The sequence below is a fragment of the Hemicordylus capensis genome, chromosome 12, assembly GCF_027244095.1.
Source record: "Hemicordylus capensis ecotype Gifberg chromosome 12, rHemCap1.1.pri, whole genome shotgun sequence".
Classification (NCBI taxonomy): Eukaryota; Metazoa; Chordata; class Lepidosauria; order Squamata; family Cordylidae; genus Hemicordylus; species Hemicordylus capensis.
In genome coordinates, this window is record NC_069668.1 from 4,340,234 (window position 1) to 4,359,665 (window position 19,432).

Genomic DNA, 19,432 nt, shown 5'->3' on the forward strand with positions numbered 1-19,432 from the left:
CTTTCTGGCCCTCCTCTGGGTAGCCCACCAGAGTAGACTTTGCCGGCCGTCTCTTCGACCACCTCCAGAATTACCCTGAATGTCAATCCACCTGAAGGCAGCGAATGTAGTTCTGGCATCCATATTCGCAGTTCTGGATAGACTCCCACCCGGACGGGCTTTCTGCATCGTCGGGAGCATGTCCCGCCCCCAACAACCCGTTGTCCTGTCCGAAGCCTTTTGAAAGGGTGTGTATGCAACCCAGAAAGGTGCTTTTTGTTGGTTATTGAAAGTAACTTTATTTCCAGTCTCTTTATAATGTTCTCACAGATACCCAGTAATGGAAACCCTAATATTTATATATATATATATATATATATATATATATATATATATGAATGAGATTTTTTTGCTGTTGGCGACAGTGAAAGCTACCGTGATGGTTTCATATGTGCGTTCCAAATTATATATAGATAGCTATATCTACGAAATACGGTGTTTGCATAGAGTAGTACGGAATCTTAGCCGGTGGTGTCTGATGGGAATGTATCTTGCACAAACCCTTGACAAGAAACGAGGCGCGGGCAAGGAGCAGTTTCTGGTGGATCACTGCCGTGTGTGTGTGTGAGTGTGTGTGTGAGAGAGAGAGAGATTTGTGAATCACTTCTCCACCCTGCCTCCTTTTTAGTTACATTTCTTCATAGTAGCTTAGAGACTTTTGTCTGTGCGGCTGGCCCCTTTTGCAGGAAACAGGTGACTTGATAACATTCTGGCCGGTAAGACATATAGCAAAACCAGTTTCCACCCCGTGCCAGAATTGAGCCCCTCCGAGCGCACAGCTAAATGCCACGTCAGAACTTGTCTCGATCTACTCTTTGGCGAAGTGGATGTTTCCCTCTCCCCCCCTCCCCACTCCCATTTTTACTCACAAGCGTGTGCTTGGTGGTTTAGACAAGCAAGGGCCGATTGGCTGAGAGTCCTTGTACCCAAGGAGACCAGTTCAGGCACGAGTGTGTTCGTTCGTGACCAAATCTGACGAGGAGGCAAGCCAGCAACCAGTCGTCACGGTGTCCTTGTCTTTGTATTGCCCTCCGTCTGTTTCGGCATCAGTGGCCAAAAGTAAACGTAACGTTTGATCACTGGAAGAGGCTGTTCAGATGTGTATTTTCTCCGATCTGTGCTTTCCTATAGATTACAGCTTATCCTTGATCAACGCTTTCTGGTTGCAAGGAATGTTCTTGCCTTGGCGAGGGGGAAATCCCAGCGGCCACTATGCCCATTGAACGCAGAATCCCCATTCTGGCTGCACAATAGTCCGCTGGCCAGGTCAAGGTAGCTTTAGGAATGAGAGAGTGAATGATGGCTTCAGAAGCACGTGAACAAAAGTTCGGGGGGAAAGGGGGAAAGTTGCATGAGCCAGATCTGACGAAAGGATTTGGGCCTCTGGAAGTGTTTCCAGGGAGGGGTGTTGTTGCAGAGAGCCCAGGCTGAGGACCTTATAGGGATGCCGCCAGGGATTGGATCGGGCTTTGCATGTAGCATGTCCTAGGTTCAATCCCTGGCTGCAAGTGTGGATGCCTCTGCCGGTCAGTGTGGGTAGTACGGAGCTAGATGGACCAGTGGCCTGACTCGGTACAAAGCAGCTGCTTGTGTGTATGGAATGGGGGTCATAACTCAGTAGCAGAGCATATACTTTGATGCAGAGCAGAAGGTCCCAGGTGACAGCATCTCCAGCTAGGAAAGAGCCCTGCCTGCATGCCTGGAGAGCCTCTGCCAAGGCTGAGCTGGAACTGCTACCGGTCAGAGAAGAGAGCTGGTTTGGTGGTCACAAGCATGACTGGTCCCCTTAGCTAAGTAGGGTCCGCCCTGTTTGTAGATGGATGGGAGGCTAGAAGTGTGAGCACTGGAAGAGATTCCCCTTAGGGGCAGTATTTGAAGGTTCCAAGTTCCCTCCCTGGCAGCATCTCCAAGACAGGGCTGAGAGAGACTCTTGCCTGCAACCTTGGAGAAGCCGCTGCCAGTCTGGGTAGACAATACTGAGCTAGACGGACCAAGGGCCTGACTCAGTATACAGCAGCTTCCAATGTTCCTATGAGATGCTGCCAGTTTGGGTAGACACTACTGAGCCAGATGGACCAAGGGCCTGACTCGGTATATGGCAGCTTCCTAACATACTGAGGGGGTGGGGGAACCAATGCTCAGACTCCATATTCGGCAGTTTCCCGGGTTCCTCCACCAGAAACAGCCGCAGCTCAGCCTAGACGAGAGTATGTGCTCGGCATGCATGGTGGGTCCCTGCAGCATTTCCGAGCAGTTGCCAGCCCGTGCTGGGAGAATTCTGAGCTAGATGGACCCAAGTCAGGGCTCCGCGGGAGGCAGCGAAGTTCCCGTGCATCTCGTTCTAGTAAGTGGCAGCGGCCCGAGTCTGCCCCGCGGAGGAGGAAGGCAAGAGCGGAGCCGCGCAGACAGCCGCTCTTGGGTTGCGGCGGCACCCTTCTTCCCCGAGCCCAGTAGGCGGTCGGGATTCGAACCGGTGGCTGGGAGGGCGGCGGCCGCGACTCGCTGCTGACGTCACTCGGAGGGCGCCGCTCGCTAGCCCGCTGGAGGAGCGACGGAAATGTGTCCGTGCGCGGCCTCCGTCTTCCTGTCTGCCTCCCTGCGGGCGGGGCAGCCAAAGAGGAGGAGGATGCAGCCCCGGCGCTGAGAGAGCCCGCCGCGCCCCCCGCCGCCGCCCCCGGTAGGCCCCGGGCAGGGAGGGGGGGCGGTCTTGGCCGAGCCTGGCCCTCCGCAGCCCCCCCGGGCTGCTCCCCGCCAGGCTGGGGCGGAATGAGGGAAGGCGCTACTCTGGGGTCCCTTTTCGGGCGGGGGGGCGGTGCGGCTCCTTGTGAGGGGGAGGCCCCTGTTTCCCCCCCCCCATTACGAGGGATTGGGGGGGAGGAGGTCTCCTCTTAGTCCTATACTACGGGGGGGGGAGGGCCGGCCTCCTCTTTCTTCCCATGCCATGGGAGGAGGTCCCCCTTCTTCCTATGCTGTGAGGGGAGTTTGCAGGGAGAGCGTCTCCCTTTCTTCCCATGCCGTGGGTGTGAGGTAGAGGGCCTCCCCTACTTCCTGTGCTGTGGAGACAGAGGGTCCTCCCTTTCTTCCTATGCCATGGGGTGGGGGTGGGGTGATGTCTCCCCCATTCTTCCTTTCTCCCTATTCTTCCTCCGCCCCATTCCAAGGAAGAGTGCGTCTCTCTTCAAGCTGGATCTCTCCTCCACTTGTGGCAGCTCTTGAGGCAGGCCCAGCTGTGGCGATAAGAAGCGTTTTCTTCCTTTCTCCTCCTCCTAACCCCACTGTAAGCATTCTTATCATCATTAGGAATAGATATGTGCTGTTTTTCAATTACAAGAGCTCTCCAAACAGCTGAAGTAGAAAAAAGAGCAAGTCCCCTTTCAGTGGGATTCAAAATCTAAAAAGAAAGATAAGGCAAACACCCACCATGAGTCTGTGGGAAAGGAGAGGAGAGCTGGTCTTGTGGGAGCAAGCCTGACTTGTCCACTTAGCTAAGCAGGGTCCGGCCTGGTTGCATCTGAATGGGAGACTTGATATGAGAGCACTGGAAGATATTCCCCTCCAGGGATGGAGCCACTCTAGGAAGAGCAGAAGGTTCCAAGTTCCCTCCCTGGCAGCATCTCCAAGATAGGGCTGAGAGAGAGATTCCTGCCTGCAACCTTGGAGAAGCCGCTGCTGCCAGTCTGTGCAGACAATACTGATCTAGATAGATCAATGGTCTAACTCAGTATATGGCAGTTTCCTATGTTCCTAAAGACACTGTGTTGGGGTTAGACAGGGACAAATCTGCCTCTGCTTATAGAGTGTTCTCATTTTAAGAGGTACCTCTTTGTCTAGTTAGCAGGGGTTCTTAGCTCTGTTTTGCAGCCAGGACGGAGGATCTTGTCACTGCTTTCGAAATCCGCGGAGGTGTCCCACCTTGCCCAAGTGGTGAGTTGCCTCCACCTCTGAAGGGCTGGCTGTTGACGGAACACCTGAGAGTTCCAGATCTGCTCTCGGAATCTCTCCATTCACGGCGGCTCGCTGGGAGAGAGTTGGGAACCTTCTTGTTCTCCCCGGGCGTCTCCGTTCGTCCTGAGGTGTGGAGCAACTCTAGAGAGTGCTTCTGGTTGTCTTCAATGACTTGAGTTGGCAAGGTTTGCTGCTGTTGGGACAGGGACAAGAGGTTGTGGGCCAAGAGGGAGTAGACTCGGGCCACACAAGGTAATGGCCCCTTTGTGGCTGAGGCTTCCCCTCATCTTCCAAAGCTCTCAGCCAGGGTTTCTTCCATTTCTGTCCATCTTGCTCAGATCAAGAGCCAGTGAGTTGGCCCTTGGCGAAGGCTGGTCTCGGGGCGTCTGGGGAGGAGAGTCAACTGCCGGTAGCTACAACACACATCTCTGGTCTTGTGGCAGCAAGCATGAACTGACCCTTTGCTAAGCAGGGTCTGTCTTGGTTTGCACCTGCATGGGAGACTACATGTGTGAGCACTGTAAGACATACCCCTTAGGGAATGGGGCCACTCTGGAATGTTCCCTCTAAGGGGGATTCCCAGATGTTGTTGAATACAACTCCCAGCATTCCCAGCTGCAATAGCCTTTGCTTGGGGGTTATGGGAGTTGTAGTCAACAGCATCTGGGAATCCCCCTTAGAGGGAACACTGCCGCTCTGGGAAGAGCCCCTTCATGCTTACATGCAGAAGGTTCCAAGCTCCCTCCCTGGTGGCATCTCCAAGATAGGGCTGAGAGAGATTCCTACCTGCAACCTTGGAGAAGCCGCTGCCAGTCTGTGCAGACTATACTGAGCTGGATGGACCAATGGTCTGACTCAGTATAAGGCAGCTTCCTATATTCCTATTTGAGGTTGGGGCTGTATCTTAGTGGTAGAGTATCTGCTTTGCACGCAAGAAGGTCCCCGATTCAATCCCTGGTAGCATCTCCAGGTTGGGCTGCGAGAGACCCCTGCCTGAAATCCTGGAGAGTGGTGCCAGTCAGTGTAGACCAGTGTTTCTCAAATTTTTTGGAGTCAAGGACCGCTAAATTCTTCGTGCAGAGTTTCAAGGACCGCTACATTCTTCATGCGCAGTTTCCCGGACCAGCAGTTAGTAAAGGGGTTTCAAGTCTGTCTATCTATCTATCTATCTGTCTATCTGTCTATCAGACTTCTATACTGCCCAAAACTTGCATCTCTGGGCAGTTTAGAATGAAAATAATATAAGCATTAAAATAATTAAATTTGGAATCTTTTGCAAACATGGAATATTAGGGGTTCTTAACCTTGGGTCCCTCAGTTAAACTCCCATAACCCCCAACAACAATGGCATTTTGTCCACCAACGTCTGGGTACCCAAGGTTGAGAACCCCTAAATCTAAAAGCCTGGGTGAACAAATTTGTCTCCAGTATGTCTGGAGTGGAGGTGCTTGTGATTACTCAATGGAGAGGGGATGTTGGGCCATTAGAAAAATTCAAAAGCTACATGGGGCCAATGAAAACAACATACAAGCAAGCCCCACTGATGCAAGAGGGAAACAGCGTTCCCTCTCAAGGCGCCTCGACCACAACAGGCAGCTGGGTTTCAATCAACCAACCTTTGGCTGCAAACAATGAGCATGCAAGAACCAGCAGCCCTTCAAGTGGCGCCCACTGCCATACTTTTTCCTCCATGCCCCCGCATCCATACAGTTTGAAGCTGTAAAGATAGGGAATAAGATAGCTGTAGGAAGATCTCAGCAGCACGTGGAGGCAAGGCACAAGAAGGGTCCCACGCCTCCGTGATACTCTTCCTCTTCCGTGCCATGTGCAAAATTGAGGAAATGAGTGCCTTGATTTCAGTTGGGGGGGGGGGTTGACTCCCAGTCAGGGACCGGCACTCAACCCTTCGGGGACCGGCAGCGGTCCAGGGACCAGTGGTTGAGAAACACTGGTGTAGACAATCCTGAGCTAGACGGACCAATGGTCAGACTCAGTATAAGGCAGCTTCCTCTGGCCATGTCCAGCATCCCTGTTCTCCTCTTACAGTTTTCATCTTGCTGTTCTTGACCACTGAGCTTGGTGGGTTGGTTCAGAGTGTCAGTTGGGGAGCAAGAAGCCCGTTCTTCCATTAGGGAATTTCCTCTTCCCCTTCATCCTGTGTGACCCTCGGCAAAGGCCTCGGCTTCAGGAGGCCTGAACGCGTCTTTGCTCACCCACCTGCTCAGGATGCATAATGAGCAACGGTTTGCTGAATTCTCTAGAGGTGAAGGAATTCCTGACCAGTGTTCCCTCTAAGAGGCATTCCCAGATGTTGTTGACTACAACTCCCAGAATCCCCAGCTGCAGTGGCTTTTGCTTGGGGATTCTGGGCGTTGTAGTCAACATCATCTGGGAACCCGTTAGAGGGAACACTGCTCCTGACTGACAGGAAACCTTCCTTCACACCACTGCAGGAAAGAGATCTCCTTCCATTGTGCCCTGTGTTGACGAGGAAACAGATTCCCGTCCCGAGCTTCTTGGAGGTGATTGCCGTGGTTCCAAAGTGCTGTCTTGTGACGCTTAGAAGCCTTTCTGGGCCTCCTTGCTTTCAATTAGAGGGATGCTGTTCTCCTTGGCTTATGAGTTCAGCCCTCCCAACAAAGGAGGGCCTCAATTCTCTGTCCTGGTTCCGCTCCAGGGGTTTCCCATCTGTCTCCGTGAACCACTGACCTGTTCATTGGGCCGAATCCAGTTCAGCTCCGCCTGCTGAGCTCAAAGGGAGCCGGGCAGCCAGACACCGGGCTTCTGAGCCACCTTGCCCTTGGCCATTAAAACCTGCCTTTTCGACCTGGCGGCAGTGTTCTCTCTGATTTCTTTCATCTCTGTGCAGAACGAGTTTTGTTCTGGGCGGCAGCATCAAGGCGGTGCATCCGGAGTGGGGCCTTCTTGATTCAACCTGGGCGGGATCTAAAATGAGCGGACATCAAAAAACTTGCGAGCGCACACCTCACTGGCCCTCCTGCGGAGGTGGGACTCCAACTCCCATCATCCTTGACGCAGCTGGAGGGGACTTCACAGCCCACCTGCTGTGTTGGACTACAATGCCCATCATACCCCGCCACTGTGGCCAGTAGTCAGGGATGACGGGAGTTCAGTGTTTGCAGGCAGGCCAGAGTTGGGCAGCTCTGGAAGGCTCAGGATCAGATCTCTCAGAGAGTGCCTTCTTCTGCATGACCCCCGCCGCACGTTAAAGTCGTCCGAGGCGGTCCGTCTCCAGTTACCCTCGGTTCGTCTGGTGGCGACTCCGAGGTGGGCCTTCTCTGCAGCTGCTCCTGGGCTGTGGAATGCACTCCCGGCAGAAATCCATATTTTGAGTTCATTATTGACTTTCCGGAGAGCCCTTAAAGCCTCTCTCTTTGGCCTGGCCTTCCAGGGTTTTCCCTCTCCTGCTTGTGGATTGCCCATCCCTGTCTGAGCCCCAGATCCTGACCCCGCAGCCCCAGCCCGCATTGAAGAAGCTCTTGCTGTCAGTCTGCTGCTTAATCTCGCTTCCCCTGGGTTATCCTGCAGCCTCCCTATGCCTGTCTCAATAGGATTCCTTGGTATCTGGCACTCTGGGCGACCGTAGTCTGGGACGTATTCCCGGTGGGCGCCCAGGACCGATCCAAGAAAAGAGGGGGCCTGCCTCCTGCCAGCAAGCGCACGCCTGACTCTCTCTCCCTCTCTCTCCCTGCAGGCGGGCCCAGCCAGCACCATGCTCAGCATCAACCCTCTGGAGAACCTGAAGGTCTACATCAGCGGCCGCCCGCCCCTCGTTGTGTTCATGGTCAGCGTCAGCGCCATGGCCATCGCCTTCCTCACCCTGGGCTACTTCTTCAAAATCAAGGAGATCAAGTCGCCCGAAATGACCGAGGTAAAGGGCCTGGCCGGAGCTCAGCAGGAGAACACCTGCTCTGCTCGCAGAAGGTCCCAGGTGCCTCAGAAGCTGCCTTCTGCAGAGCCAGACCGTTGTATTCTAGGAAGCTGCTGTTTACTGAGTCAGGCCCTTGGTCCATCTAGCTCAGTATCATCTGCACAGACTGGCAGCGGCTTCTCCCAGGTTGCAGGCAGGAGTCTCTCCCAGCCCTTTCTTGGAGATACTGCCAGGGAGGGAACTTGGAAGCTTCTGCTCTTCCCAGACCCTAAAGAGGAATCTTTTCACAGTGCACACACTGCTAGTCTCCCATTCATATGCAACCAGGGAGAACCCTGCTTTGCAAAGGGGACGATTCATGCTTGCAACCACAAGTCCAGCTCTCCTGGTGCTTGGTCCTAGATGGCTGTAAAAGCGCTTGGTCCTAGACAGACCAAGCCTCGGACTCGGGAGGTGGCTGCGTGACTTGTTCCTTGAGAGCATCCGTATCTCGGTGGAAGAGCATCTGCTTTGCATGCAGAAGGTCCCAGGTTCACTCGTTGGCATCTCCCGGTCAGCCTGGGAAAGGCTCCGGCCTGAAACCTTGGAGAGCTGCTGCCAAGTCAGTGCAGACAGCACTCCGCTGGATGGGCCTTGGGTCTGACTCAGTCGGCAGCAGCTTCCTGCACATCCTGGCAGAGGAGAGGTGCCCTTGGCTGGACATGCTGGCTTAACGAGCTCCGGGAGGCTTGGCCAGAAGCGTGGCTGCATTGGCTGGAACGAGCTCCCTGGCTTGCTGGGCGGGAGACCTCTCTTGGGGAAGCCAATAACGGCTCTCGCGTGCCCGGTGGGACACTTGGCTCTTGTGCTTCATGCTAGATGACAAGCTGCTTTGGAAACTGGCCCTCTTCCCAGTGCTTTGCTGGACAGCGGCTGCGTGAGAGATGCAAGCTCTGAGTGCCTCCCAACGGCACAGCAGCCACTGCGAACTCCGGTCGCCCCTTTTCTGAGCCAGCAGCTGTAGGTTGCAGGAGGGGGTGTTTGAAATGCCGGCACTGGGCGTGCCTGCCAGACCCCCCTCCCCACCGCTCTTTGGGGTGCAGAGTGAGTCTTACGGAAGTGAGCGTGAATTGTCCCCTTTGCTAAGCTTGGGTTGCATTTTGACGTGTGACTACGTGTGGGCAGGGTTCTCTCTAATTCTTTCCATCGGTGTGCAGAACGGGTTTTGTTCTGGGTGGCAATACCAAGGCAATGTGCCCGCGCACATGTGCATTCAGAGCGGGGCCTTCCTGATTCAGCCTAAAATTGACTGAGCGGGCGTCAGATTTGTGTGCGCACGAACATGTGCACACCTTAGAGGGAACACTGCATGTGGGCCCTGTAAGATATTCCTTCCTCTTCGGAGATGGGGCCGTAGCTGCTTTCCTCGCAGAGGGTCCCAGGTTCAGTCCTTGGCAGCATCTCCAGGTAGGGCCTGGAGGGACTCCTGCCTGGGACCTTGGCGAGCTGCTGCCAGTCAGTGTGGATGATACTGAGCTAGACGGACCAGTGGTCTGACTCAGTAGGCAGCAGATCCCCGGGAAATGGGACCGTAGTTCTTTTTCCAGGTCCAATCTCCGCATGAAGTCTGGTTTCCCCCCTTTTTAGGACTGGAATACTTTCCTGCTGCGCTTCAACAATCTGGACTTGTGCATTTCGGAGAATGAGACCCTAAAGCACCTCATGAATGACACCACCACTCAAGACAGCGCCATGACCAGTAGCCAGGCCCGGCCCTCCACTCCCTCTCCCCAGACACTAGAGGATTCTGGCCCCATCAACACCTCTGTTGCCATCACTCTGACACTGGACCCCCTCAAGCCCTTTGGGGGCTTCTCCCGGAATATCACCCACTTGAGCTCCACCATTTTTGGACACCAAATCGGCCTCTCAGGTATGGTTCGTTAACAGGGGGAGCTGCTGTAGAGTCAGACCCTTGGTCCGTCTTGTTCAGTATTGTCGGCACGGACTGGCAGCATCTCTCTGAAGTTTCATGCTCTTTGGGGATTGAACCTGGGACCTCCTGTATGCAGAGCAGATCCTCTTCCACTGAGCTACGGCCCCATCCCCTCAGGGAAATATCGGGCAGCACTCACAAGTTGAAATTAATAAAGTAAACGTGTCCCATTAACTTCAGTATGGCTGCTTATGAGAGACTTTGTGTGGATGTGAGCCAGTAGCCTGTTAAAAAGGGGTTGTGTTAAAAGACTTGTTTAAAAAAGTCTGGGACCATGGGAACGTAGGAAGCTGCCTTCTGCTGAGTCAGACGCTTGTTCCATCTAGCTCAGTATTGTCTGCACTGATTAACAGCGGCTTCTCCAAGGCTGCAGGCGGGAGTCTTTCTCAGCCCTCTTGGAGATGCCTGGGAAGGAACTGGGAACCTAGATGCTCTTCCCAGAGCGGCCCCAAGCCCCTAAGGGGAATCGCATACAGTGCTCCTATGTGGTCTCCCATTCAAATGTAAACCAGGGAGGACCCTGCTTAGCAAAGGGGACAATTTGTGCTTGCCGCCACAAGACCAGTTCTTCCCTAAACTAAGTTAGGTCAGGCTGCCTTTGGCTTGCTGGGTCACCACTGGTACAGGTCTGTCTTCGTCAATCACCTGCTTCTCTCTCTTAGACTGCAGTAGGTAAACCTTGGACTATAGCTCCCATCACCCCCAGCCACAAGAAATAAAAGTGTGGCTGTGGATGATGGGAGTTGTAGTCCAGCAATAGCTGGAGAGCCGAGCCTTAGAATGAAATCTGAGGACAGGGCTACACAGCTTTGGCCCGCTGACTCCTGTTGGGACTACAACTCCCATAATCCCTGGCCACAGTGGCCAGTAGTCACGGCTGGTGGGACTTGCAGTTGTGCAGCCCTTGTGCAGAAGGGAGTCTCTTGTGATTATAGGAACAGAGGAAGCTGCCATATACTGAGTCAGACCCTTGGTCCATCTAGCTTAGTATTGTCTGCACTGATTGGCAGCAGCTTCACTATGGTTGCAGGCAGCAGTCTTTCTCATCTGTATCTTGGAGATGCTGCCAGGGAGGGAACTTGGAACCTGCAGATGCTCTTCTCAGAGCGACCTCATCCCCTAAGGGGAATATCTTACAGTATTCACATATGTTGTCTCCCATTCAAATGCAAACCAGGGTGAACCAAAGGAAAGTATCTCGAAAACTGTCTGTAGCTGCAGGGCGGTTTCCCCCCTTTGCCCCCCCAGCTGTTTTTGGACTACAACTCCCATAATCCCCAGGCAGAGTGGCTCATGGCCAGGGATGATGGGAGTTGTAGGCCAACATCAGCAGGAGGGCCGACGCGGAGCAGGCCTGGCTCTTGTTGGACACAGTCATGATGCTTCTAGGTTTAAAATGCCAGAGAAATGACTCCAGCCAGCTAAGATGCCCTTTCCCCACTCAAAGGCCGAGAAGCTCACGAGGAGATCAACATCACCTTCACCTTGCCGGCTGCCTGGAACTCGGACGACTGCGTTCTGCACGGCCACTGTGACCAAGCTGTCTTCCCCACCTGCATGACTGTGACAGCGGCCTCCACTGTCTTTCCTGTCACCGTGTAAGGCTCTCAACCGTTCCTTCCCGGGTGATTGCTCTCCTAGTGGCTTCAGGTTTGCCTCGATGCCCAGTGAAAATAGCTTTCCCTGGTTAGCCACTCGTTCGTAAAAAGACTTTTAAAAAAGCTTGGGTTTTGACCAGTTCACAGAAGTGGCACCTCTAGAGCTTTTCAATTTTTTAAAATACTTAAAAAAAAACAAAAACCATATACGTGCCCATTCATGTTTTTAATACACACACACACAGCCGCCTAATGGCACAGTGGGGAAGTAATGTGCCTAGGGCTCAGTCTAACACATTATTCTGTACTGCCTACACTGACTGGCAGCAGCTTTTCAAAGTTTCCGGCAGGAGTCTCTCCCAGGCCTACCTGGAGATGCTGCCAGGGACTGAACCTAGGGCCTTCTGCATGCCAAGCAGATGAACCTATGAAGCTCGTATCTTTCCAGAGTCATCCCATTGTTCCCTCTGGCTCAGTGTTGCCTGCACTAACTGGCAGCAGCCCTCAGAGGTTTCAGGACAGGAGTCTCTCCCAACCCTTCCTGGAGATGCTGCCAGGGAGTGAACTGGGGTCCCTTCTGCATGCAAAGCAGATGCTCTGCTACTGAGCTATGGCCCCATCCCCTCAGGGGAATCTTTAACAGCAGAGAATGGCCGTATGTAATGCCCCATCCAAATGCAAACCGGGGCATACCAGCTTGGGAAAGGGGGCACAGTTAGCGCTTGCTTTGGCCAGACCGGCTCTTGGGATGGCGGGCAATGCCAGGGCGAGTTTTCAGCTGTCGTTTCTCTGCTGCCCTCTGGTCGGCTCTTGCTAAGCCCACAGAACGGAGGGCAGGGCGTGCCGCTCAGACGTGTGTGTTGCTTTGCAGGCAGCCTCTGCACTGCATTCCGGAGACCTACATCAACGCCACCTTCTGGTACAAAATCTTCACCACGGCGAGGGACTCCAACACAAAGTACTCCCAAGACTACAACCCTTTCTGGTGTTACAAAGGCGCCATCGGCAAGGTCTACCATGCATTAAACCCCAAACTGACGGTTATCGTTCCTGACGTAAGTGATCCTCTTACGCTCCGCTTGCCTGGCTTGCCTGACCGGGGTCCCCTCAAACAGGGATTCCCAGATGATGTTCACTACAACTCCCAGCATCCCCAGCTGCGATGGCCTTTGGCTGGGGATTCTGGGAGTTGTAGTCAACAGCATCGGGGAATCCTTGTTGGAGGGAACACTGGTTCAGGCTTGTGCCTGTGTTCAAGTGTGTGTGTATTTTAAACGTGAGCCTTGGTGTATAGACTGTGAGCCAGGCCCACAAGATTTGGCCACTGGGACCCTCTCGGGATGAGTTCTGATCAGTGTTGTCCCTAATTCTTTTCATCCGTGTGCAGAATGAATTTCGTTCTGGGTGGCAGTATTAAGGAGTGTGTGCCCATATGCATTCAGAGTGGGGCCGTCCTGATTCAACCTGAGCGGGATCTAAAATGAACTGAGCGGACATCCAAAAACTTGTGAGCGTGCACATGCCTTAGAGGGAACACTGGTGCTCATAATGATTTCTGGCAACATCGGCTTGCCTAGAGATGGAAAATGGGTGATAGCATCATGGCACTGACAGCCTTCTCTGTGTGAGCCACCCCTTCTTCATCGCTACCCCCAAACGATTAGGGTCGAGTTGCAGTGATTTTTGCACAGAGGTAAGGGTTAGGGTCCAGGTTAAGGGAATAATGAACAAATCGTTACACTCTCTCTGTGGAGTAACCTTTGAGGGACATTCCTGCCAATTTTCACTTCCATTCCTCTGACAACACCGGCAACATTTTATAGTAGTTGTGTTTTAAAAAAACTTTTAAAAGTTTTAAAAAATCCCTGCTGCAGGCCTGGTGGTCAGGACAAGAAAAGCACAGGAACCCCCTGCCAGCTGGATCCTTGGCCATACGGCCATCTCTTTCTCATCTCAAGGAGTGCAAACTTGGTCAAAAGTCACCCCACCCCTTGTGAAAGATCATCGTCTGCCATGTGGCGCTGAGCACCTCTGCTGGCTCCTGTATTCACAGGGCTCCTAAAACGCAGGGTAGAGATAGGAGGGGCACTGCCGTATGTGCAGTCGACACAACGGGAGGCTAGTTATGCCTGCGCACAGGTTGTATGTGTGTGGAGCATGTCTTGGCAGAAGGTGACTTGGTTTCTTACAGACAAGATCTAGTCACGGCGAACAACCATCATGAGAAACGTGCATGCTCTGATAATCTTTGACTAGCAATGTCCAGATCCTGAAACGGGGAGACAGTGGGGAATGGAGAGAGTTAAGGTGTAGTGCTAAGAAATTGTGTAGTGCTCTGGGGTTCAAGGGGGCCCCTTGTTTCCCTTCTTTAAAAGCCCCCCAGCATTGGGCAAGGCACAGCACTTGATACTGGGAATGATCCGGGCTCTGTATTATGCTAGGCAAATAAAGAACCGGTGAGGCAGCCACATGTACGTGTATCGATCCAAATTGAAGATAACTCTGAATTTAAGACGGCCGCCCTTACAAAGCCGAGATTAAATGCAGGTTATGCCTGCATTTACTCGAAAGGAACAGGACTCTGAATTTAAGACAACCTCCTGATTTCTAATCTCAAAAAACAGAAGAAACCTACTCTTGGATTCAGGTAAATACAGCAGGGTGAATGGCAGTGTTCCCTCTAACAGGGATTCCCAGAGGTTGTGGACTACAACTCCCAGAATCCCCAGCTTCAGTGGCTTTTGCTTGGGGATTCTGGGAGTTGGAGTCAACAATCTCTGGTAATCTCTGTTAGAGGGAACAGTGGTTAATGGGAACCCCCACTGGCTGCCGGTCTTCACACTGTGAAGGGCCCCCTAGTAGTGTGTGCTTCTCTTCTTCCGCCCTATAGGACGACCGCTCGCTCATCAACCTGCATCTAATGCACACCAGTTACTTCCTCTTTGTGATGGTCATCACCATGTTCTGCTATGCAGTCATTAAAGGCAGGCCCAGCAAACTACGGCAGACCAGCTCCGAGTTCTGTCCTGAAAAGGTAGGTAAGGGGTGGAGGTGCTGGCGGGTGGGGACGGAGGACAGAGCGAGTGGGCAGTAGGGACATGTGCGAACCGGTTCCGAGGCCCTTTTACGGGCCTCCGAACCGGTTCGAACCCTGGCCGGCTTGAAGGTTTGACGGCCAGGGTGTGTGGCTTTAAGGCCGTGTTTCCCCCACTGGCACGCAATTCCCTAAAAGCCCTCCCTGCCGCCCCGTTTCGATGTTTAGTACTTCCGGATATATCCGGTAAACATCGGATGTATTGAAATGGGGCGGCAGGGAGGTACGCTGCCACCCCGACGGGCTTTTAGGGAATCATGTGCCGGCGGGGGAAATGCGGGTGGGGTGGGGTGGGGGGGTTAAGTGCCCTTAAAGCCATCCCGTCCCCACCGTCCAACCAGCCCCCACCGGTCCCGTGCACAGCCCTAGTGGGCGGTCTCCGCTCTCTGAGCAGTCCCTTCCTGTCTCTGAGGGTTGAGAACGTTACCAAGCACCAGGGCAACCCCACGCATTGACTAGGGTGATTCCGTTGGGGATGATTCCATTGGCTGGAGGGATTCTGGTGTTGGGGTGATTGGCCCCTTAAGCCCTTAAGCACTTCGTCCGTGTTTATGTTATGGGCATGTGCTAGCAGGGCCGCCCAAGGGTACTGGGGTGCCTGAGGTGTCAAATGCTGCCTGATCTAGCTCAATACTGAGCTAGATGGACCGTGACTCTGACTTGCTATAAGGCAGCTTCTGTTGTAGACCATGGGGCCACAGCTCAGTGGGCGAGCATCCACTTTGCATGGAGAAGGTCCCAGGTTCACCCCCTGACAGCATCTCCTGGAAGGGCTGGGGGAGACTCCTGCCTGCAAGCTTGGAGAAGCCGCTGCCAGTCAGTGTCGACGGTACTGAGCTCGATGGGCCAAGGGTCTGACTCAGTAGAAGGCAGCTCCCTCTGTTCCTATGCTGTTTTGTAGGTGGGAAGGAGAGGTGGTCTTGGGGTAGTGGACATGAATTGTCCCCGTGGCTAAGCAGGGCCCACCTTGGTGTGCATTTGGATAGGAGGGCAGAATTTGAATAGGAAACTAGATGTGAGCCCTGTAGGTTTGTTCCCCTTTGTGGATGGAGCCATAGCTCAGTGGAGGAGCCCTCGCAAGTTCAGTCCCTGGCAGCATCTCCTGGTAGGGGGAAACTCCTTCCTGAAACCTTGGAGCGTTGATACCAGTCAGCATGGGCAGTACTGAGCTTGGGGAACCAATAGGAACAGAGGAGGCTGCCATATTCTGAGTCAGACCACTGGTCTATCTAGCTCAGTATTGTCTCCTCTGACTGGCAGCGGTTTCTCCAAGGTTGCAGGCAGGAATCTCTCTCAGCCCCATCTTGGGAGATGCTGCCAGGGAGGGAACTTGGAACCTTCTCCTCTTCCCAGAGCGGCTCCATCCCCTGAGGGGAATCCCTCCCAGGGCTCACACTGGCCGGCCTTGGCCTGAGGCAGCTTCCTATGTTGCTATGGGGCTGGAGCTCAGAAGTTGAGCCTCTGCTTTTCATGCAGAAGGTTCAGCCCCTCGCATTTGCAGGTAGGGCTGGGAGAGACCCTGGCCTGAAACCTGGGCCAGTCCATGTAGACCAGACTGAGCTAGATGGACAATGGGTCTGGCCCCCTAGAAGGCAGCTTCCGATGTTCCCTCTGGTGCCCACCCCAAGCGGCCCCACAACACGGGCCGCCAGAACAGCTTCTTGGGACGAGAGCTCCGGACTAACCCTGCCGTCTCTTTGCCCCAATCTCTTCAGGTTGCTTTTTCAGAAGCATGATCTCCATCGCCTCCTTCCTCCCAAAGTGACTGTCCGAGTCTGCTCTCTGCTGAGCCCAGAACTGGGCCCCCCGATTCGTTACGGATTCCACTCTCTTCTACTGTTGGGTTATTCCAACCAAAGACATTTTAAGTGCCTGTAACACGGTTATTTATATAAAAGTCTGTGCTTGGAACAGGGGGAGCCAGTGTGGTTGGCCGCTGCCTGGGACCATTTTGAACTCTTTCCTCCTCTGATGTGGGACTGTTGTGTGATGGTCTGACTCTGCCTAGTTGGAGGCCAGAGATTATTTCTGGTCTTGCGTTGGGACAATTCGGATGCCTTTTGCAAGCGTCTCGAAAAAGCACCTTATCTCCCCCCCCCACCCCCGTCTAGCGGTCTGTCCGAAGCGGTTTTGCATCTCAGATCCAATCCTGTAACGCCAAAACCACTGATGCACTCTGTGGGTTCACTGTGTCCGTGACTGACCATCTCTTCCTTTCCCCGTTTGCTCCCTGCTTGCAGAAAGATACCAATGTTTCTAGATTTGTTTCGAAACAATATTCTCTCTCTCTCTCTCTCTCTCTCTCGAGAGAGAGAGAGAGAGAGAGAGAGAGAGAGAGAGAGAGATACATATTCATGTGTTAATTCTGGCTGTAGTGCAGGAAGATTGATGGCGTAGTTTTAGATGAAGAAAAGCGAGAGAGGTGAGGTTGCACTCTGCGTTCTAGTTCCAAAGCGACACTTGAAGCCGATAACTGCTTGGCTTCCCGCTGGCTTCCTCCTGGACCAATCGGGGCTGTTGCTGTGAGGCAACCTTTCGTATGCAGGTACATCTGGTGAGTTGGAGTTCCTGGGACTATACCATTTCAGGTGGGGGTGGGGGAGGAGATGCCGAATGCTTGTGCACACCCCACATCAGAGCCTCCACTTGCGTATCGGAGAGTGGGTTTACGGGTCGCTGCCTCTCTGGCGCGATGCGAGCTTTTTATGAGGATGAAATGGAAGAGTCGCAGGACTCCGCTTGGTTCATCAGCACAGTAGGGCAGTTCTTACCATTGGAAAAGAATATTCCGTTGGGCTTGGGGGACCCTCATGAAAGGGGTTAAAGGACACTGGTGTTCTATTGCTGGGTCAGCCTCTTAGTAACACCCTCAAACCACATCTCCATAGACCCAGTTTGGTTGCAGCTGATTGTTATCTGCGCGGAAAGATTACCAGCCCACTTGGGCTGCGGAGGAGGCAAGCCGTCCTTGCAGACTTCCCAGTGGGTGCTTAAGGCTGGGCTCTTCTGCCTTTGCTTGACGGAGGGCTGCTTTCTTACAGGTTTTCCTTCTCTGTCCTTTCTGGATGGCCTCTTGGTTTGCACAGCCTTCTCCAATCCATCCTCCAGTTTCACTCTTGACTTTAAAAAAAAAAGGCATAGGGGATCCTTTTTGTCACTGCTTTCAACACAGTTCTGGCTGCCTTAATAGTTCCCCATCTTCTGAGCTCTCCTGCCTGATAGCACCCTTCCCCTTCTGGAGTCACCCTTCCCTCTGCTTTTATTCTCCCAGAGTAGTTTGAGAACTCCTTGGTTGGCATTTTGCACAGAAGGACACAATGCGCGGCTTGCTTTCACGCCACAGAGTCCCTGCATTGGTTTTGTTTGCTTGTGGGGTGCCTTGGGACCGTCTCCAGGCCTGTGATGTTCTTTAGGGGGTTCTAGTCCTGGGGTCAAGAATCTGGGGAGGGAATCTGAGTAAGAATACTGAAAAAGGGGATGGCTCTCTTAGAATTGGAGGCTGGCGGGGCGGGAGGGAATCCCAGCACCACAGAAGTTTTGAATGTCCTATTTTGAAGTAGATTCTTGAAAACAGAATATTGTGTTACTCTCACCTTTTGCTTGTATGGTCCTTTGGGAAGGTCCGGGGGGGGGTACTTGGAAAGTGATTCCAAGGAGTTGGGGGGCGGGGGGAAAACTGAGGCAGGAGGAGGGCAGGACGGCATCGTGTGGCAGGAAGAAGGCTGCTTGTGGAATATTGCAATGGTTGTTCGGATCATATTGATCTTAGCTTTTTTTCCTTCTTCTATTCCCCCCCCCCCCGCCGCCCCATTTTTCACTATTACTTGAATCAGTTTTGATTCCATTTGTGTCTCCTCGTTAGAAATCTGCCATTCCTGATTGAATTGTTCTTTGGCATTCTGTGAAGTTTCCCGACCTTGTTTCTCCTCTTCCCTCCACCCCCCTCCCGCAGCCGAGAATTTCCTCTGCGGGGAATGCAGGGTTAAGATGGCATTTCACTCGTATGTGGGCCTGAAGGTCAGTAATGGATTTGGGTAATGACATTTCTCTCCTAGGTTAATTTTTGTGTGCGTGTGTGTTTGTAAGATGTGGATATTGCTTTGCAGAATAAAGTTTATTACTATCGGTCCCCTCAAGTTCTTGTTCCCCTCAAGTTCTCTTGACCAACATAAGAACAGCCCTGCTGGATCAGGCCCAAGGAAGCCCATCTAGTCCAGCGTCCTATTTCACACAGTGGCCTACCAGATTCCTTTGGAAGCCTACAGGAAAGAGGTATGTGCATGCCCCCTCTCCTGCTGCTGATCCCCTGCTATTGGTATTTAGAGCCGTGTTCCCTCCAGCAGAGATTCCCAGATGTTGTGGACTACAACTCCCAGAATCCCCATCTACAGTGGCTCTTGCTTGGGAATTATGGGAGTTGTAGTCCACAACATCTGGGAATCCCTGTTAGAGGGAACACAGATTTAGAGGCATCTTGCTTCTGAGGCTGGAGGGGGCCGATAGCCCTCAGACTAGTAGCCATCGATAGACTTGTCCTCCATGAATTTGTCTAAGCCCTTCTTAAAGCCATCCAAGCTGGTGTCTGTTCTTGCATCTTGTGGCAGAGGTTGCTTATGGATTGTGCGAACAAGTACTTCCTTTTCTAGGTCCCAAATTACTTGGCAGTCAGTTTCATGGGATGATCCCTAGTTCTAGTGTTGTGAAAGAGGGTGAACAATTTCCCTCTCTCCCAACCATGCATAGTTTTATAAGCCTCTATCATGTCACCCATCAGTTGTTTTTCCTAAACTAAAAAGCCCCAGGTGTGTTAGCCTTACCTTGTAAGGAAGGTGCTCCTTACCTCGTAAGGAAGGTCCTTTGGCTTTTGTTTCTTATAGTCCATGAACCCG

General features: G+C 53.0%; 1 protein-coding gene across 6 annotated transcripts; it reads left to right on the forward strand.

Moving 5' to 3' along the window:
* The first annotated feature begins 70 nt into the window (after window positions 1-70).
* TMEM248 (transmembrane protein 248) lies at window positions 71-18,679 on the forward strand. 6 transcript variants are annotated; one of them, XM_053274638.1, is made up of 7 exons: window positions 71-227; window positions 7,700-7,876; window positions 9,503-9,788; window positions 11,299-11,449; window positions 12,321-12,504; window positions 14,340-14,483; window positions 16,259-18,679. In XM_053274638.1, the coding sequence occupies exons 2-7, from the start codon at window positions 7,718-7,720 to the stop codon at window positions 16,277-16,279; spliced, it is 945 nt and encodes a 314-aa protein (XP_053130613.1). In that variant the 5' UTR covers window positions 71-227; window positions 7,700-7,717; the 3' UTR covers window positions 16,280-18,679. The 6 variants fall into 6 exon arrangements, with proteins under 6 accessions (XP_053130613.1, XP_053130612.1, XP_053130611.1 ...); XM_053274637.1 differs by lacking the exon at window positions 71-227 and adding an exon at window positions 2,559-2,716; XM_053274636.1 differs by lacking the exon at window positions 71-227 and adding an exon at window positions 3,199-3,316.
* Window positions 18,680-19,432: the final 753 nt, after the last annotated feature.

Coding starts and splice junctions, on each gene's coding strand:
- TMEM248 (XM_053274638.1), top strand. CDS start 7,718: ATGCTCAGCATCAACCCTCTGGAGAACCTGAAGGTCTACATCAGCGGC. Junction 9,789..11,298: donor ACACCAAATCGGCCTCTCAG/GTATGGTTCGTT, acceptor CCCCACTCAAAG/GCCGAGAAGCTCACGAGGAG. Junction 12,505..14,339: donor TGACGGTTATCGTTCCTGAC/GTAAGTGATCCT, acceptor TCCGCCCTATAG/GACGACCGCTCGCTCATCAA.